Here is a 21,450-nt window from a genome sequence, read left to right as displayed (position 1 = left end):
TAAGCAGTTTCTTTTACATTAAAGGCCACATAACATTCTCTAAAATCGGTTCAGGGGTACACCAAACAGAGTTGACAGACATATATCAGTACCAGAATAATAATATGACTCAATTTGTGGTATTCAGAGGTAATCAGGAAGACTGACTCCTGCAGAAATATAACCCTCATGCTGCCTGGAGCAATTCTTGCTGAAGGCCATGCTGAACAAAATGGTTCATTAATGGTAGGTCAGCACACACCCGTACACTGATTTAGAGCCATGCCAGCAGACCGCAGAGCCATAACGGCTGAAGCTATTACATCATTCCCTCAACTCTCAATAGTCTATCAGTGTTTTATGTTATTCCACAGACCGTGGTCCCAGGCCTAATCTCTCATAGCGGCTGGCACACAAGGTTTGTAATAACTGCATTTGATGTACGAAACCGAGGTGGAGTCTCTGTGCTGTGTCAGGTCTCATTTCCTAATAGCGATGTTATAGACGAAGCCCCAACCCAGTTGGAAACTCCCATTAAGATGATGGCAAGACGACGGGTATTATTTAGTTGAAGGGAAGTGAGGCGGTGAGGAAAAGGTCACGTCTTTGCTGAACACAGCATATAAACTTCTGCCTCTTCTTAAGGCAGTATGATTTATCCATATGTCTGAGTTATGCAAAAAAAAAAAATCTATGCGCCTTATTAAATAGATCTTTCGCTCTAAATTATTACTTACGCTTTGCTTTCTTTTGCTATTTCCAGCTGTTTTTTTGTTTTTTCAATGTGTCTGCAGCCATTGCAGGTAAACTTTTGTTAAAATGCAAATGATGTCTCAGATCTCACCCTGCCGATGTTCAGTGAGGTCCAGACTCTTGCGATCTGGAGCTGGGCCGTCAGGAGGGCTGATCTGTAAGATGCGTGTCAAGGTGCTGATCCACTCCTCCATGTCCTGCTCACTTTCCGCGGCCAGCACAAAGTATGTAACCTCGTTCATCTTCAGCTCGAAGGCGTGTTTCCTCAGGCGGTTATTCTTTGAGGGGATGAAAGGACAAGACAAAGGGAGTATGCCAGTCAGATGTTACACTTTCTACTAGTTTTGAATGCTGGTCATTTCTCAGTTCATACTTCTTTATCACAGTTCTATATTAGACCTTTGTTAGGTAAAAGAACAATTTCTACTCACCTCTTATTGAGATGTTGAATCTAACTGACTATTTCTTCATCAATGTCAATGGTCGTGATACATTAGGGAGCATGACACTACACTACTTCCTCAAACTTGATGTGTTAGAAGAAGAAAAATTATCAAATAAGAATTTGACCAAGTCTCACAACAGTCAACTTGTGCTGGTGAGACAACTGCATCCAAATGTTGCATGTGGGTGGTTGCTGGTTTTGCAGTGGCGAACTGGTGAACTGCTGAGAGGCTCATGAGCAACATGGAGAGTGAAGCTATCCAGTGTGGTCAGTTACAACAAAGGAGCTACAATTGATTGACTGATTGATCGGTCAACTGAACGACTGATCGTATAACCGTGTGGTCGACTGATTGACTGTTCGAATGATTAAGACATGGATGTTACTAGAGTAAGGCAGAAAGGTCACGCGCGCGCGCACGCACGCACGCACGCACGCACGCACGCACGCACGCACGCACGCACGCACACACACACACACACACACACACACACACACACACACACACACACACACACACACACACACACACACACACACACACACACACACACACACACACACACACACACACACACACACACACACACACACACACACACACACACACACACACACACACCTCTTAAAAACCCACCTGTACAACACCGGTGCACGAGTCGAGAAAGATGCACCCTTTGGGCTCCTTGGAGATTTTCTCATCTTTGTAGAAGTTCATGATGTAGGAGTTATCGGTCAGCTGAGTGAGCTGGAAGTACCTCCTCTTGAATGACTGCACAGAGACATAACACGAGACATAACACGATCACATCACCCTAACATAAACAACAAATCGTCACACACAAATAAGCTCATTTGAGAAACATTTTGACCAAATAACCTAAAAACAATAAAGTATGGTTGTGGGGTTATAAATGTGCGAGAAAATCTATATGGCGAAAAAAAAGTGTCAACAAATCAAGTTCAGAAAGTTAAACAGGTCACAGAGTCATGCTCAACACAGTAAGTGAGAACAGGTGAAGACCTGTAACGATACGGGTGAAAACACAAACCAGAAAGGCGTGTGTGTGTAAAAGAGAAACCATCTGACATTTCCTCACCCGCACAGTGATACTATTGTTGACCGTGCTGTTGAAGTTTCCTTTATACAGCCAGCCGGAGCGAAATACACCAATCCCTCCCCCTCCTCCTCCACCGCCACCTCCTCCTCCACCTCCACCTTTGGAAGAAGACAGGGAGGTGGTATCCTGTAAAACAAACAGAGACACATTAACGTTCTACTGTATCTGCAGCTCTGGAGCCACATGGAACTAAGCATTTTTTTTAAATAGCATTTTTAATGTTGTTGGCCAACAGACAATCTTTTAAAAGGATTCTAAACTGAAATGTGCATCACACCCAAACATGTCTTTCCAATCAGGTGAGGAACATTGAGTTTATAACCACGCTTTTGTTAAGCATGAAAACAATTTAAATTAAACTAAATCTGGAAGGAAGATTCCTATTCTTATCTGTTTGGTGTAAGGAAATAGTAAACAACAAAGAAGTCATGCTGAATGTCGCTAAAAAGGCGATGACTTCTATGATGATGAAATTACTTCATCAACTAATGGTGCCAAAACAGGATAAGTGTGTACAATTGTTAATTAACACAGCTAAAGCTGTTAAATGAGCTAAAAGGGCTGAAATGGGTAAATTAAAATGGTTAAATCTTATTCAATGACGAAATAAGAAAAACTGTGGTTCTTGATTGAACTTATTAAATGTTGTTAATATAATAAGATATAAAAAAAACAGTTTAGGCATAGAATAAAACTAGAATTGTAGGTATATAAGCTGTTTGGAAAGTGGTTTCAAATGTTGCAGACTGTCTTTGACACAGAAGAAAGAAGATGATCGATACAGAAAAAGGAGGCGTTCTCTCATTCTCTTATAGGATTGGCATGAAATTACACTCATAAACAATGTCACACGGACCTGTAATGAACTAACGGATGTCACAGAGTATCTTTTAACAGCTTTACAGCTGCTCTAAACTAATTTGAACAAGAAGCGCCCGGATGTAGCCAGTATGTAATGCATTCGCTCCCAAAAAGCCTTTGACATGAGATGGACATTACCGACCTCATCCTTGTCCACATCTTCATAATCGATCTCGAAAGAATGGGACGGAAGCTTCTCCGCTTTGTACAGCTTCCTAATAAAGAAATAAGAGAGCAGGGAGAAAGCACTGAGTAAATGTATGATAATACGAGGCAGTGACAGAAGAAAATGAAAATTATTTTTGAAATTCAATTATTGCAGTCTATTTGAGTGAAAATGGGAGTGGGTGGATGAATCTGCCTCCCCTGTCAGGAGTCAACAATAGGTAGTCCTCACTTGATCCCGCTCCACTGATTTCACAGGCGAGCCGGTCTTTGTGTGTGAGCTGTGGGATAAAATGTCTTTGTGTGTGTGCTGTGAGCTGCAGACAGCCAGGCTGCAGTCTGTGGAGGGGAACACTGGAACCACCCTCGGCTAAAAGTCACACAGTCGTAAAAGCAAGCCAACAAAATCTGCTGTTGGACAATGTTTGGGGGGATTTCTGACGATTGAGGGCTGGACCGCTGACACGAGAATGCTAATACTGGCCTGCACGAGTGAAGCTCACTGCACTCAAATCACAGCAGTGACATGCACGCTTATTCATTGGCTGCACATCCACACTGGACAATGGTTTCTAAGGTGTATTTCACTTCAACCAGTCCTATAAATCTGTTTGTATAGTGATTGTGTTAGTTTAGTAAACAAGCCTATCAACTGTCACATGTAAAAACACAGGAACTTAATGGAATCATGTTTTAGTGGTGCTATGTTCTATCTTGTGTTTCAACTTATTGAATAACTTGTCCTAAATGTCACTGCAGAGTTCATGTGAACCAAGTATAAGAATACAGTGGTAACCCATGGGACAGAGGGAGGACATTCCTGTGGCTGAGAAGCTGCTCTGGGTCAGTCTCACTGGGACTTATAAAAACTCTAGTTGAATGACTGACAGGCCGATTTAAACAAATGCCTGTCTGATTGAACAGATGTCTGAGCGGATGACTGACGTTCAAAAAAGACGCGAGGGAAGGAGGGAGCCCTGAAAGTAAACTTCTCTAAAAAGTGGAAGGCCTTCCCTCTCCGACTCTGTCAGTTAACAGCCGCCACCATCTTGCTCTCGTTACTGACCTCCCAGCTCCATGTAATAAATTGTGGTTATCCTTGATGTTAGTGGCCACTTATGGGACCGGGAGCTCACCGGGAAAAAATGCAGCACATCGTTTGTCAAGTCCGCAAGTCAAACAAAACTAAAGATTAATTTTGAAAGTCTCCCACATCCCATTACATGGAATTAAACAATACATGGAATAAAAACACGATTCCATTCATAAAAACATGTGATTTGAGTGTATAGACAAAAAGCTGAGCACAGAGGTCACAAGCTCGGATGAAATTCTTAATGTTCTGAGACTTTTCAGTCGCCCTGTTCTTCTCGTCTGTCTTTGCAGAATGCTTTGTGGTTTCTGTTTTTCTCCTCTCCAAGTCGTTAATGTTATTGTTTATGAATTTGGTTTTGTTCCCCGTTACTCCAACAGCAGTGTGTTGTCATCGGTCTCGAGAGTTGCCAGTCCTCTCGCATGTATTCTGCCAAATGTTCGATCCAGTCATTTGCTTGTCAAACCTCGTATCTTTTGTTACATCTGGTTAGTCTTAACCTTGGGCTCCATGCCTGCCTTCTGACCACAATTTGGATTCTCTTGCATATCTGCCTGTTGGACTGATGCTCTTTGCGAGCTTGTTTGTCCCTTACCAAAACTAAACTGCCGAAACCAAGTCTGTCTGTCATATGTTGGTGTCTTCAACCTGATCCTATCACATTATTGTCAAAAATGTACACTTGAGTGTTTCTCACCATTTTCAAGGTAACATTTTTTAATTTTACTCTATGTTTTGAACTGTACATACTGAAAAATGGATGACACACCGATGAACCAAAACCCATCAACATTTCTTAAGATGAACATAAAGTATGTCAGTTCACAGTGTCCTTAGGCCTTCAGCTGTCACATTCAAATCCTTTCAATGGACAGTGAACGTGTGTGCCAAATATTTTTTTGGCTTTCTGACGCTATCCAGTGAACAATGTGAAAACCTTCACAACTTACTTACTTTGTTACTGACACATGAAGTGAAGATATAAACATTTTATTTCCCAATACCTCAAAACGTTCCCATAAAACTTCCCATTTTTTACAAAGCTTTTTATGAAAGTGAATGATCTTTAAAAAGTAAAATCTTTGGCAATTAATGAATTTGTTCCTTCGACAGCACATGAACGCTCAAGCCAGTGGGGTCACAAGTGTTTTACCTTGGCAGCAGACGGTAGTCTCCAGCATAGTCGTCATACTTGAACTGGACCACATTTAGCGCAGAGTTATAATACTTGCAAGCCTGGGAGAGAGGAAGATTAAGTTTAAATATTAACATGCTAAAATGAGGGTCTCACAGCTAATCATGGACATGAAGCGGCTGAAATATCTGCAGACAATGAAAGGGAGCAACTTGCAGTCTGAGGCCTGGTTACTAATGTGCAGGATGGGATTCATCATTAGATTACTTAAATAATAAAACGGAATTAAGACCGTGTCCCCAGGGGGGGTCTATAAATAAGAATATCTTTACATATCTGAAGATCACATGTCTGGATGAAGCAGTGTCCTCATACAGTACATAGACTGCAGGATAGTTTCACATCCTGTCTGCTGGCTAAATGTCGGCTCATGATGCTCTCAAATCTATGAAAAAACATGTTGACTTTTTGTTAACAATATCAGAACTTGTAAACAGACAAAGTATTATCAAACTTAACTAGGACATCTCATACATTCTTGCAAATACAGTCAGACAGACATGTGACGCCACTCTCCGATGGGTTTCCGTCTATTCAGATATTACCTCGTCCCTGAATCACCATGTTTGAGGCTGGTTGAAATAGAATGAACTCTGATGTCGACACACGTGATTTATTTTTGAGGTTTGAAAAACCATCGCATTGACGTCAGGGTGCCCCGTATTAGGATCAACCTCAACTGGAGGTTACAATACAATAGTCTGATAAGAGCCTCACCACTGCAAACCGAAACTTCTATCTACTCAAAAATCCCCCCCCCACCCACACACACACACACCCTACCTGTCTGACCAGCAGACATTCAGCCTGTAGCTCCGCCCCTTCAGGAACTGTCGACTTGAGAGTCCTTCTCTCCTGAGGCACAACAGACACCTGGAAGAATGAAATGAAAGAGCAAATGTCCTTACAATGACAAATACAGAAGTGGTCAACAACCTTTTCTGTAATACAGAACACCTTCTCACTCTACATTATATGGTTAAAATCTGAGGCCCTTTTTTTAATGTGGAAAATCAATATGAGCGACTGTAAAGAATTGTCAAGACTTACCGATGGACATTACCGATCAGAAATAATTATCTGTACTGTAATTTGTCCTTTTGCCGGATGTAAGACCAACATTCACAAAAAAGTGGTGGTAATCAGCCAGCCGCTGTCTGGTGGACAATTTTTCATGAAGGCTTAAGGTTAAGGTCACTGTTAGCATGTGAGATGTTTCCATTGTTGCGATGTTGACAGAGAGGCAGGACTGAGGCTTGTGTCAGAACAACAAGCATGACTGGCTAACACCACAAAGCCTCCATGTCGTTAAACACATTTTGATTATGGTGGATGCACAATAATTGATACAATAACATTAATTGGATACAATAGTCTGATAAGAGCACAATGTTATTATTAGCCAATGAACAAGGACAAGCTTGAACCTCGCACAGCAAAAAGCCTGGCAGTAGACTCAGTTTTATTGTGGTTTCTTGCTTCAACGTTAATATCTCATGAGAAATCAATTAGAATATGAGCAATCAGAGATTTCTGACCTCCACCAAGGGTGGATATGGACAGACGGAATTGACACATACTGTATTCCACATCAACTGTCTTTTTTCATTTATTTAGTTCGGTGATCACATGATTTTATTTCATAATTTGAAAAGAATACAAGATAAGACAATGTATTGCAAAATTACAATTTTCTATTGTAACAATTATTTTGATCTGGATCATCAATGGAATTTAATGGGTTCTTCCTTTGATCAAAATGCACATGTGTACCTATTTTTATGAAAATCCACTCATTAGTTTTTGAGATGTCGTGTTAACAGACAGACAGACACACAAATAAACGCGGATGATTTCATAACCTCCTTGGCAGAGGTAAATATGGGAAATGGCAATTCATTACATCAATGTCTATTCATTTCCTTCTCTCGGCATACAATGACTGAATAATTTAGGGGAAAGATCTTTGCATGCATCAGCTTTCTCAGCACTGACTGGACTAAAAACTAATAAGCTCATGTCTTAATGCAGTTTGCATGAATAAATAACATGGCTGCATGACCATACAACAGAAAAACCAACAATTAATTGTTCAGGTGGGTGTTTATAATCATAAAGGGGTAATTACATCCACGCAGAAAAAGAACAGAAACAAGCTTTCTTATGTGCAGACAAGCTTCGATTTACCCATAATCCACTCAGCTCACCAGAGCACTGAGTTCACTAACCCATTGGCAAAGAGAGGATCTAGTAAATAGCTTTCGTGCATTAGTGCTACTCTGCCAAACCACTTTTACTTACAATTATGGAAACTGACTGGAGGCTGCAGAGATGAAGGGAGTCAGAGGCGATTGTTTTTCAGCCAGACGGAGCTGTGAATCAGCAGTCGTGCACCAAAGCTACAGCTCAGGGGTCCACACGCAAATGAATCCTTTTACCACAAGGAGCCAATTAGGCCATTTTAATGTATAGGGGATCTGTGCATCTGCAGCAGTGCATTAGCACTGTAATGAAGGTGCTAATGAACAAAGACCCAAAGAGAGCCAAACAGAATAAATCACTGACCATAATGAAAAGGCCATAATGCTCGACATGAATGATTAGCGTGGACAAATATGTCACGCTGAGTGCCATATATTGCCTTTTAAATGTCAGTATATCACTGTCAAATTAAAAGGAGACTTTTTGGTACCATTACTGTAAATCAATGGTTAAAAAAAAAAAAAAATTGGAAAAAAAATAATCCGTCTGAATTCTTATTGCCGTGTGGGGTAATGAAGTCCTTTTATTCAGATAAATTCTCAAGTCTTGCCCGGAGCTTAAGCGTGAATTATAATTGATACACTAAGCCAATTTGGAGTCGCTGCTGATGTAAACCACCTAACGTGTGGCTGAGTGCCGAGGAGGTATTTGTATAACTGGGTTCATTTATTCTTTGCCAGCAGGTTTACTGGCCTTAGAAAATGTTGAAGAGAGAGACATTTAAGTACAAAAGTCAACCAAAGGAGTTTTCTTGCATAAACAGTGTGAAAATGCATAGTGCCAACTGAACTATGGACTCACAACTTAATTATCTGATTAATCGTCCATTATTTTGTAACCATTTCAGCAAATCATGTGTGATTGTGGCTATTGGCTTCTTGTTGCTGTAAGTAGAATAACTTGGATAACTTAAAGACACAAAGATGTCATAGAAAAATGTTGTTTATAAGATTTTAGTTAAAAGAATTTTGCAGTTATCCTTCAACTACCTACAAATGGCTCAAAGACATTGAAAACTCACTTTAAAAACGGACCAGTTGCGGGGAAATCTATACCAAACATACTCCAAACAACAAAATGAGGATTTAATGTCATAATACAATAATTTATTTTACCTTTCTATCAATGACTGAAGCATCACATAACCAAACAGGGATACACACACTTACTGAAAAATCATTGTCAGGAAATAAAAGCAGGTCTTGAAGAGGGTCTTCCTTCAGCTCATCCCCGAGTTCAGAAATGACCGCCTCATAGTCAAGGGGATCAATCAGTTTGGGCTTCTCTTGCTGCAAAAGGAAAGACAGGCATTTGATTAGTGTTTATTCGTGTTGATACATTATGAAGTCCCACAAGATTTAACAAGTTAAGATCATATAATGCAGTGGAAAAATATTGGCTTTCATAAAAACCACCAAATATGTGGTGGCCATACTTAAAACACACACCTGACCATTATAAATAATACATATTTACACAGCTTCAAGTAGTTTCAATGCTCTTCACATTCACACAATCACACACTAAAGATGGAGGCTGCCTGGTAAACAAAATGGTTGCAAAAAAATGGAAGAAGGTTGGGCTCAGTGTCTCGTCCACATGCGCTTTAACATATAGACAGGCGGAGCTGGAAATCAAACTGCCAATCATGAGATTGGACACACTTCACCACAGCCAGCCACAGTATCATACAATGCAATAAAACCTGATGTGAGACAGACAGACAGACAGACAAGCATACAATATATTGATAAGGGGAAGTAGGGGATTCAAATACTCAAATTAAAGATGGAAGACGACCCACTGAATAGCAGACTGAATAACAAATGTTGTAACTTCAAGCCCAGTTGAGGTCAAATTAATATATCACAATCTTTCAGCCCACAAATGTCAAGCATGAAAAATGGTGTTGCCTGTGAAACTTCCTGTGCTTTTCTGTCACGTCCCTCGCACCTAAATAAAGTTGGTGAGGAAGTAACATCACAAGTGAAGCGAGAGTTTGACACACCCAACAATACAATATATATGAGAAGTCTAAGCTTTTAAAACAACAGAAATGACTATTAGTTGCTTGAATTAATTCATTTTACATGGAAGTATGTGGGGTTTCTCTATTTAAAAGCCAATCTCACATGTATAGCAACTAAATGAAAGTTTCTGACATTTCTTAGAACTTGACTTGAAACAGGCCTTATACAAGTCCAGCCACTAAATGATGGCAAGTTCTGTTTTCACACAGCCCTTCAAACAACAATAGCCAAAAACCACAACTTGTAAAACAGAAATGAACATACACAAAAAGCATGTCTTCATTGCAGTCCAACTTTCTCTTCTCTCAAAGAAATTTAAAGCTGCAGGGAGGTAAGTTACTTTTGTCACTTAGAGAAGACCAACAAAGCAGCAGCAGCAGAACAAGAGCTGGATGTGGTCAGGAAAGCAGAGGAAGCAAATGATCTCTGGTTTGGTTCACATGCACAGTTTTACCCACAACAGCCACTAACAGCTCTAACAGACTCGGTGGCCGAGAGCCAGCACAGAGCACCGGGGGAGAAAGTCAAGAATGTAACTCAACGCAAGGTGATCCATGCTTCATGACAACTCACGGTGCTGCTGCTACCACCCAGACTGCAAAGTATTCACTCCAGCGCAGCATTACAAGTCAGCATGCTTTATACTTCCTGATACGGCCAGAAAAGTGTTTTGAGTTAGTGCTTCAGTCGAGTTTCTCTGTTCCACTTCTTTTTTTTTTTTAACCTTGTTTTTGATTAAGTAGACCCTCACTCACATCTTTCACAATGACTACCAACATTTATATGCCCACAGGAGATTCAGGGTCCTCAGGTACAGGCACTACAAAATCTCCATCAAGCTCATGAACACTGGCAAATAAAGTGGTTTGAAAGCTAGTTAGATAACCTACTTTGTAGCCATATAACATGCAAAATATGCTTAAGCACTCTTAATATATTGACACTATTTAGCATGGATGTGCATGTCATTCCTACATGATTATTTTTCTGTCTGCTACTACTCCATTTGTGGCAAATGGGACATTTTATACTATCATAAATGTGTAAATCAATGTAATATGACTCCTTGTTTCAATTACAAATACAGCACTACCAAATAAAACTTACATAAACCTAATATTTTCAGCACCTACTGTAATTGACTCAATGTTTAATATTCTATACTGATGACATGAAACAAGCACTCAACATCATGTTCATTCAGGGTTTAGTGGTTCTAATGTGGGACAGGTCAGGTACAGTGGTCAGTAGAGTTACCATGCTTCACCACATTTGCAATAAATGAAACAAAGTGAGACAAGGTGAAATAAAGTATATGACGAATACGTGATATGAGAAATAATCTTTTACTTACGAATTATCTATAAAGTTAAACAAAATTGTCTTAAAATGCACTATTATGGAATTTGAAGAGGTCAGACCAATTACACAAGCTAACTGAAATGAAACACGAAGACGTTTTAATGTGTGACTGGTGACTCTGCTGCGACGCATGTGACACCAAAGCAAATGTCTCAAGGGAAAATTTGACTACGCTTCCAAAATGACATCTGTCAATGACGGATGTTGCATCTGCTTAGTTGAGTAGTGTTACTCTTATTATTATCATACTCTCTGTACTTAGCTCTTCACATCAGAGCCTTTATCAATAAGCTGGTAAAAACAAGTCTTTAAAAGAAGAGAACACCGGACACATCAATTATCAGACACTCTTTTTGAGAGCTTAGATTCAACTTTAATCCATAAATAATAGATGAGTATGACTACCATTAAAGACTATGGCTGACAGTAAACACGAGCCATCGATTGTAGATAGACTAGACATGACCCGAATAGGTAGAAAGACAAAAGTATACAAATACATACAATACTCAGCCGGTTGAAATCCGATCGCCCCCGTTTGCACTTCACTTTCTTCCTGAAGGTGATTTTACTCCTGAAGCTCATTGCCATAAAGACGTAGTGTCACAATCGCCCAAGATACGACATTAAATGTGAACTCGACCAGACACACGTTGGAGGCACGTGTGCTGTCAAAAGCAGAAGTAGCACTCAATACATTTATGAGCTTGTGTCTGCACACGTGGATGAAGAGGAAGTTGACGTTTGATGTCCCATACGCACACACACACACGCACGCACACACACGCACGCACGCGCACACACACGCACACACAAAGCCACAAATGCACATATGATGGCAAAATCCCCTGCAAACAAGACATCTCTCCACCACGTTCTCCACTTCTTACACATTCAAATGCTAGTTACAGTCGTTCAGCCTGTTAACTTGAGCTAACAGCATGCAGAAAACCAACCAAGTCTTAGTCGTTATCTGTACAATATACAGATTTGAATGTCAACCGATACCTGCTGGCTTCTAGTTATAGGTGAATATACACATAAAACATAAATACTTTATTAAACACCAGGTTGAAAAAGAGTTCGGCGATCCAGACTGGTGTATTTTCAATCTACAGGCATGTAATACAGATGATACAATAAAGAGACAAATTCTATATTTGTTTATCTACGAGTGCATGCATGCAAACACACTTCCCCACATTCGGCCTCAGAGCAGAACAGAGATCTGCACAAGAGGAAACAACTTTTGATGATACATCAAGCCTGTACCTTTTGTTAAACTTATTCCATAAGAGATCACAAACTTAAACTTAATAATTCATTTGCCCTTAGAGTGCTTATATGCTTTTAAAAGTATTGTCCTTATGAACAACTTCAAGCAATTAGAGAATGAACCACAATTTCTTCCTTTGAATGACGCATAAATATTTGTCTTAACTTTTATAAATGGTTGATGACACAGTTGTTTTAAAGCCATTGTGTCTCACGTGTTAATACTTGTGTGGTTCTTTTGAAAATCTACCTGCTTTATTTTATGTGCTTTTTTAAACAGGGTAACTACATCAGAAGCTAATCTAATAAAACATAAACTAACTTAATTGTTTCATTTTGACTTCATGCAAGAAGATGAGAGGCCTTGAGAAAAGAATACCAGATGGGCATGGTTATTAGGTCTGTTGTTCCCAACCAGTTTTTACTGGCGCCACTTCATATTGCCCCTAAGAAAGGCAGAGGGCCCCCTTAATCTCTGACTTGCCTAAACATTACACTGAAACCAAACATTGACAGACACACCCACCTTCACTAACATATAAGTAAAGAGTTTTCAGTAAGCAAGCAGTCTCTTTCGTAAAGAAAAGCTTTCAAAATTCATATACATTCGTGCTTACAGCAGGTAAAAGGCAATTTTTTAGTCAATCAATATGAAGTTCCGGTCTTTTTCGTTTTACTTGTAGTGGACATTTTACACCAACTACAAATGTGTGGCATTTAAAAACTCAAGTGCAGAAATCGAATCGTCTGCAACTGATGTGTGTGTTTCGGAAAATATAGTGAAACAACAACAAAAAACAGTCAGAGCAAATCCACCTGGACTTTAAACTGTCAAATGACCCATTCGTCTGCTCCATGTCTTCCTGTAACGTTTAATGATGTGAAAGAGTGAATCACAATTACACTTTCAGCAACGCATCCCTTTAGGCCCAGCTTAAGTGTCTGCAGCAGCAAGTGCCAGCAGTTGCACCCACCTCCTCTTCTTTCACTCCCTCCTTCTTCTCTTCTACACCAGCTGCCTCAGCCGGCTCCATCCCTCCATCCCGCCCTGCTCTCCCCCGCTGTAGCTTCCTCATCTCATCAAACATCCTGAGCAGCATACTCCTTTCTTTTTTCCTTTGATTCTACCTCCATCTCTCCCCTTGTTCTCGCCCTGTTTAACATCCCTTTTAACATTTCTCTTTCAGTTCACCGTGCTCTCCTTCTGTTTCCATGTCGTGGGTTGTGTCGAGGGCACAAATAGATGGGGGGGGGGGGGGGGGGGGGGTACAAGTGGAGAAGAGGCTGTTTGTGTGTTTTCATTTTAGTTAGTTTCTTTGAGTGTGGGTTAGCAGCAGGAGTTATTTTTCAAAACAGAGGTTTTCCTTTTAATTTTTGAGAAGAAATAGTGATTAAAAACTTGATGTTGACAAATTGACATTACAACATAAACCTTGGTGAAACGCAATAAGGTTAAGTGTTACAACAGTTGCTTTCTATGCAGAAAAATGCACCAACATTTTCAAATGAAAAGCATCTAAAGAGCACCACAGGGCCTTTGGAGCCTGACAGATACGGACAATAATATATTACAAAATGAAACAATTGCTAAAAAAAAAACATACCACTTGCCATGAGAATCAGGTTCAAGCTCTCTGAGACTCTCATCCATCTATTTTGAAAAGTCATTCTCTAAATTTCTTTAGAAAGACAATAAATTAGTTTTAAGAGCTCCATGAAACCGACCGAAGGCAAAGACAGAGATCAAAAGTTTCACGGCTTTTTACTGACCGCAAGCTGGTCTGCGTCACCCTCAAGTACATCTTTAAAGGCTTATCATCCTGTTTAAAGGGAAAATGTGATGAAAAGTGTGACAAATGCAGAGAAAGAGGGAAAGCGAAGACGTAAAAGGGACTGATTAAGGGTAAGATAGGAAGACAGACAAGCAAAGAGCGGGCGGACGGAGACGGCTGCTGAGACAGCAGAGAGGAGCAGAATCCAGACATAAGCCATCTGCTTCACATCAGTGGAGAAACACAGGATTGGGTAAGAGATGCATTGCAGTTAATGGGGGCTGATAGTTGGAGGAGACATCATTCCACTGATGAGAAACAGAGTTTGCTACCTCTTCAGGGCCAATTGGACATGTTGAGTTGGTGGTCCAGTAAAACCAAAGTTTGTCATGAATAGATCACTAACTGTTTAACACGTCACCAACACCACCATACTTATAAACAATCTGAAGGCATAATGAACCAAATTACCACAAACGACTGAAGAATCGCCTGGAGACAACAGTGGTTTCAATGTGAAGTAATGTTTTATAAATGCATTTGTGTTGGCAATGCTTCGGTTGCCAATCAATATGATTAAAAAGATAAATATTAAAAGTGGCTGGCAAATAGCAAGGAGAGAGCAGGGGGATGACTAACATGTGACTTTAGGAGTGACAGAGAAAGTCAAAGATGGGGAGGAGAGGGGATTTACGTACATTACTTTTTAAAAGGTACGGTAGATACTATTTAACCTGTTGTAAATTGTCCACAATAATCTAAAATCATCTGCATTAACAACATTAACAAGCTGCCACATCCTTACTTGACACTCAAAGTCAAAAACGTGTCTTACCTTTGGAAAACCCACACATAAACAAGGAGAACCTGCAAACTCAAAAAGTGCAAAAGAAAGTGGCATTACTTAAATCTTTCGCTCTATACTTTCAATCGCATATTTTTTTGTAAAGGCTCATAACATGCACAGCATCTGAAATGAAAGTTCAAAATAGTTACAGTAAAACATTTGAGTGAGTTTTTTGTGTAAGGACAAATTTGGGAAAAATACATACTCTTCATACTGGAACCACCGTATAATGCTGACATCGGGTCAGTTTCCAATTGGTTTCATTCACATCTTCACAACAGGACTTAATGGAGTTCACTAAAGCTTCATTAGACCTTTGTGTGTCTTCATTATGCAGGTGACTTGTAATAATTTGTTCTCATTGGTTCTCCTAATATCCAATTACCTCACTTACTTTAAATATCTCATGCAATTACATGCTAGAAAACCTTTACAAGTAGTAGTAATGAGGAATCTGGTTCCGGCTTTTTTTATTTCAATCACCACTAATGGATCACAGATGAGTTCACAATCTATAAGCACCAAACTTGCAGAAACCAGAGTTGCAGACACTTGCTGTTGCTTTTTAAAAAAGTGAAAAACTCGCATATAATGTTAAAAAAAACAAATTCCCATCATCCTTGCATTTTATGACGGTCTTTAAACTGTAAATGTTTCAGTGAGATTTAGGCTCTTTTACAGTGACATGAGAGCCCCGCATGAAAAAAAAAAAAATCGCCCCTAAAAAAAAGACAGAATTTGTGCAATACTCCAGCACGGCCTGGCCTCAATAAATGTGCCGACGTAGGTTTATTTATTGTAACAGAGTCTGCAGGTATCCAGGATTTTGTGGACAACTATTGTGAAAACAGGCTCCAAATTATGCAGGGTTTGTGGCGACAGAGAGAGATAGAAGGGAAGAAGGAAAGAAAGCCTAAGAGGCGACTGTACAGACGACATCACTGCCAAAAGTCTAACATTTTTCCACCGGGCTTACAGAAACTAGGACTTTTCTGGGAAGATAATTGTGGTCGAGGCTTGATGACAGACACACACAACACATGTCCAACATGTAGCACTAATGCTGAACATTAAAGTCAGTATGAAGAAACATACTTATATGTAACTTATTTATCAGTTCCTTTACTCGATTAATCAGTCTATTATGCATTCATTCATTCACTCAGTCAAACCGCTTTAATCCACCAGCTTCGTAATGGTTCTGTTTAAGTGGCTATTTTTATCGTGTTCCCTGTCAGCCATATGCAGACAAAGCAGATTTTTCCCACAGAAAGTAGATTCCTCATGTCTGACCCCACCATCCCCCTCGACTCTCCTCCTTTCATTTCCGTCCTTCTGCTTCTCAGCAGCGAGGGGAAACAACCTGGCATCGATCACGGATCATACATCAACTTCAGGAACATGGAATTAAAACGTAGAACTGCTGCATAAGGAGAATTGAAAATGTTGAGAAAATGAAGAAAGACGGATTCACGCTCAGTTAAAGTTATTGCTTCAAACTGGTTTCAAACATGTAACTTGCATTAAAAGATTCAAAGTTGCAGCAGATCACAGCGGACCAGGGGTGAAGGCAGGACACACTCTGGACATGTCAACAGTAGATCACATGGCTAATGCGAAGAGAGAAACAGTTGCACACACTGTTATTCACATCTACAGGTAATTTGGAGTCATCAATCAACCCAGTATATCAGTATATCAGGAGTATAGCAGTTGGAAAAGCTGTCACACACGAACGGTGAGAACACTGACTTGTTAGGTGAGTGTACTAAAGACTACAACATGTGACCCCACATAAATATACTGTACATCTTGTCTCCCACAAGCAACTCGACTCCAGAACTCCCAGACTTGGACTCTTGTTGGATAAACACTTGGTGAAACACGCCGACATACTCCTGCTACCTGGCCATACATGCATTCACAAGGTAACAGGGACTTGTGCTGGTTACCATTACAATGATGGTCAGAGGTGAGGCGGTGGAAGTGTAACCCTCTAGGGTGGGTGTTGCAGCATCCAGCGACATCTGGTCCTGTCGCGAACACATGTGTCCACAGTCGGCCCCGCCCACCGAGCGCAGCAGCAGGACCACACTGGCCGAACAACCCATAATCCACTGCTGTCAGCGACTCCCAGTCCAGCTAGATCCCGTCCAGCAGTGTGAAGTGTCACCTGAGCTGAGGTCCCTGCTCTGTCTGAGCTCAGCGGTCTCTGGCCTGAGGACACAGTTGAGTTTAGCCCCTCTGGTCCAGCCAGCGGTGCAGTGCTCTGTTGAAGCTGAATGTGAGAACTAAGGCTCCATCCTGCTCCCGGTGTCCTGGATTTACCTCCAGTTTCACTTTCACCAGTCCAGTTTCACACGCTTTGCACAACTGCTCGGCTCCAGTCTGCAGCCCCGAATGTTGCTGCTGCTGCTGAGCTCACACACTGGCAGCCTTACATCTCTCTCTCTCTCTCTCTCTCTCTCTCTGTCTGTCTCTCTTCCTCCAGTACACGCACACAGACACACAGACTGCAGCTGTGCATGGTTCAGCCCAGCTCATTCAGCAAATCGTAGCCTCCAATAGCAATCAGCTGACCAGAACCAGCTGCTATACACACACACACACACACACACACACACACACACACACACACACACACACACACACACACACACACACACACACACACACACACACACACACACACACACACACACACACACACACACACACACACACACACACACACACACACACACACACACACACACGCGCGCGCAGCGTAGGGCAGACATATACATCATTTCTGATGTCCATTCCCTCTCTCTCCCTGTCTCTGTCTCTCTCTCTCAATTAAAGCAGGCAAAATCAGAGTTCTGCTGGTTGTGTTTGTGATATTGTGGTTTGTAAATTAAAAACAGCCTAAAGCGCTGTCATGCATTCTGGCTGATTGGGTAAAATAAACTGTTGCTGAATGCAGTGATTGTAGTGTGTGTTTGTGTGTGTGTGTGTGTGTTGCACTAAATTCATGGAGGTTGGCAGAGTGTGTGACGCTGTAAGGGAGAGTGTCTGGGAGTAGTGAGAGAAGGGTTACTGCGCAGAGGTGGATGGAAAGTGGCGAGTGGGTGTCTTTACAGATGAAGCACACATGCAGAATTTTTAACAACTGCTGAGGCAACATGTGAAATTCCCCTTTTCTCGGTGCTGAACTTGAAAAAAGCAGCAGGATATCGAGTGAAAAATTCCTTGAATAAAATTCCATGACATCACTTCTGAAGCCTGGGATGAAGCTAATTTTTCTCATGTCACTGACACATATGGTTATATTTTATTTTTCATGTTTCATTTTCACTGTGTGTGGCTGAATTGGAATGAAATTGCCCTCTAAGAACAAAATGGTTTTCATGTGTTTTGCAGCTATTTGAAAATCCTCTTAGAATAAAGCGTCTTTCTTTTCCTTGCCAGTTGTACTTGTTGAACCGACGGAAAACCAAAATATAGGTTTTAGAGACACGATATTCCTACTCGGAGGGCAATTTATGACAAATCCAGATGTTGCAGAGAGGCGGGCTCCATTTTCTGTCAGTTTTGAGAAGTAATCATGATTAAAATAATGAACATTCTACATACAACATCCGAAATCCAATGGTTGTGGGGATCCATATAAAAATGTACCCGACTCTTCACAGGTTTTCTCGTGTACTTGGATCCAAGCAGCTGTTTATTGTGTTGAGTATTTGTGTTGTATCTTAAAAATGAAGCATTTTGCACAAAAAATGGTACTCAACATGAGGCAAAGTATGTCTGCATATGAGTTTAAGTGTTACTTGGATGGGTTAGAATGTTACTCTAACAATGCATGATTTTTGCCAAGATTTTAAATGACATTTATTTTAAGTTTTACTGTCCAGCCTGCTCATGAAAAAGCTTCAATCTTTGTGATTATGACAGATTTAAATACATTACAAAAAATAACTTACAGATAAGGAATACAAATACAAGATGAGGTGTATCGCCACCATCCCACCAAGTAAAACACACCATCCTGTCAGCGAAATGCTAATAAAAATTAAAGATGCAGCAATGGTTCTGTTTTCACTGTTGTCTGCCATCTTGACATTTGTTTTAGACAGAAATAGCAGACCTATAGTGACAGACTAAGAAATCTATCAATCATCAAGCACAGCTTAAAGACATATTCCTCTCAGCCTCATGCAGGCAATGACTGCCAACACAACCAACGAGACTGATAATGAGGAAGTGAAACTAACTTTACACGCTGAAATAGATTAATTATCATACTGTATGTCAGTGTGGTAAAACTGAAGCCATTTTCTTTATTTCTACACTTATATCCTGCATCGTAGATGGTCTCCAGCAGCAGAAAACCACACAAGGTATCGCTTCTGTCAGCTCAGAACAGGGAACTGAGGCCACAGTTCACAAAGGTTCACCAAAACTGGATATCAAAAGATCGATCACATGTTGGATGAGACCAGATCTCTCACCTTCAGAGGTTTGCAGAAACAACATGGAAGCATGGATTCATCCTGCCTTGTATCAGTGGTTCAGGTTGCTGCCGTGTGTGTGAGGACATATTTTTCTTGGCACATTTTGGGGCCCCTGAATGTGAATGTAGCATTGTTTGGACTTCACAGCCGACCTGATTATTGTCCCTGACCGTGTCCATGCCTTTCTGATGACGGTCTACCATCCTCTGACAGTCGCTACCGACAGGAAAAAAGCTCCAACCATCAAACATTCTTTTCAAAACATAATGATACATTTATTGGACTTAAAATACCTCCATAGTTAAAAGAGTTCAGTCCAAAAGAGCAACCTTGTGATGGTTGATGCTGGAACCAAAATCTTTAAGGAATATTTTCAGCTCCTTGTTGAATCAATGCAGCCAAGATTAGGATGGTTCTGGTCTGTTACCAAGGTTGGACGCAGTGTATGTATATCTTTTTATCTTTGAATAGACAAGACCTAAATCAGAGCACTATATTTATGGGTAAGCATTAGCAACAAATCAAGATTGTTTTATGTATAAAGCATTAATTGAGATCAGGTTACATGTATCCCAACTGAACATAATATTTTAGCACTACAGTATGTGGATCGTGTCCAAAGGCCATTTGCACACTCTTCGATCCCTGCAGAGAAGGAGGTTACCATGGTGATGTTGCTGGGTCATGATTAAGGTCATTAGTGTCTGTGTCAGTGTGGCAGAAATCCACACCCACCACCCACATAAGTGTTCATTATTGTAATGCCTTACATAGCTAAATATAAACAGCACAACTCACACAAACAAGCAACAAAGACACACAAAAAGTGTGCACATGTGGAACTGTAGTTCCTCTCCCACACAGTGTGCAAACACTAACAGGAGAGCGAGATGACAGTGCATGTGTCCGATGTGGCATTCCACGTGGAGAGAAAGAGAAACATTAACGGCACCCACAGTCACCAGCCCGCCTGCTTCCAAATCCACTGCCTCTCACTGAAGGCTCTTCAGTGCAACATGCCTTATAGCAGCAGCTCTTACACACAGAATCCACAGAGATGGGCTTTGTTTTCGTGCCAGGCCTCCACAATGGTCCTGTCATGCAAATATGCCCACACACACATGCCCTCAAGTCCCCAGTGAAGTCCTCATGTTACACAGCTATCTTGATATTGTATTATTATTGCATTCACTCCACCTGACTTCATACTGTTTACATACACAGGCATTACTTGAATTTGTATTTATTGTACTCGACTGACTTTAAGGCAACATAAAAATACTAAGTTTAACTTTAGGTTGTCATTTTGAGCAATATTAAGGCTTGATTGAACAGTAATAGTGGAGATGAGCAGGATGTGATGAGGCAAGGGAAATGTATTGAAAGGTTGGTCAGCTTCACAAAATTCTCTTCTTCTGGGTACACACACTCTACCAGATTCTCTCTTAAATTACTAAGCATTATCTTCACACTATGTCTTTATGGCTGACCTGCTTGGGCAGTGCAAAACACTCAAGTTTAACACTTTATTCATATGTCTATCCTTTTGTTTTAAATGGAAGCGAGAATATGTCTGGGAACATGTGTTTCAAAATATGCTTGCTTGTGTGTAACCAGAGGTTAAGCTGTGTGTAAGTCTGAACCTCGGTAAAAAATGACATCATCAGGGTGTATAGGGCACTGTGCTGCCATCATTTGCAGAGTTAATGTTTTCCAGCTGTGGAGCCTCACTCTTTATAATCCTCTGTTCCAGGCAGAACTACTGCCTGAAACACTAAACCGTGCTAAACACTA

The 21,450-nt window shown here is 40.6% G+C and overlaps 1 protein-coding gene across 5 annotated transcripts in view; it reads right to left on the bottom strand.

Annotated features, from left to right (window-relative positions):
• The window catches only part of dock10 (dedicator of cytokinesis 10), a gene marked incomplete at its 5' end in the record, with an annotated part of 71,489 nt that overhangs the window by 32,695 nt on the left and 17,344 nt on the right, over positions 1-21,450 (bottom strand). For 4 of the 5 annotated variants that reach the window (XM_080510208.1, XM_080510211.1, XM_080510209.1 and 1 more), the window contains 8 exons: positions 824-1,010; positions 1,815-1,949; positions 2,278-2,424; positions 3,302-3,374; positions 5,571-5,653; positions 6,396-6,485; positions 9,044-9,163; positions 17,113-17,271. In XM_080510208.1, coding sequence (XP_080366334.1) covers positions 824-1,010; positions 1,815-1,949; positions 2,278-2,424; positions 3,302-3,374; positions 5,571-5,653; positions 6,396-6,485; positions 9,044-9,163; positions 17,113-17,271 — 994 coding nt within the window. Of the gene's footprint in view, positions 1-823; positions 1,011-1,814; positions 1,950-2,277; positions 2,425-3,301; positions 3,375-5,570; positions 5,654-6,395; positions 6,486-9,043; positions 9,164-17,112; positions 17,272-21,450 lie in introns of those variants that run through there. The other variant, XM_080510210.1, reaches the window with a different exon arrangement.

Source organism: Blennius ocellaris (assembly GCF_963422515.1).
Source record: "Blennius ocellaris genome assembly, chromosome: 2".
Taxonomy (NCBI): domain Eukaryota; kingdom Metazoa; phylum Chordata; class Actinopteri; order Blenniiformes; family Blenniidae; genus Blennius; species Blennius ocellaris.
The sequence above is the reverse complement of the archived record's forward strand: the minus strand, read 5'-3'. Positions and strand labels throughout refer to the sequence as shown.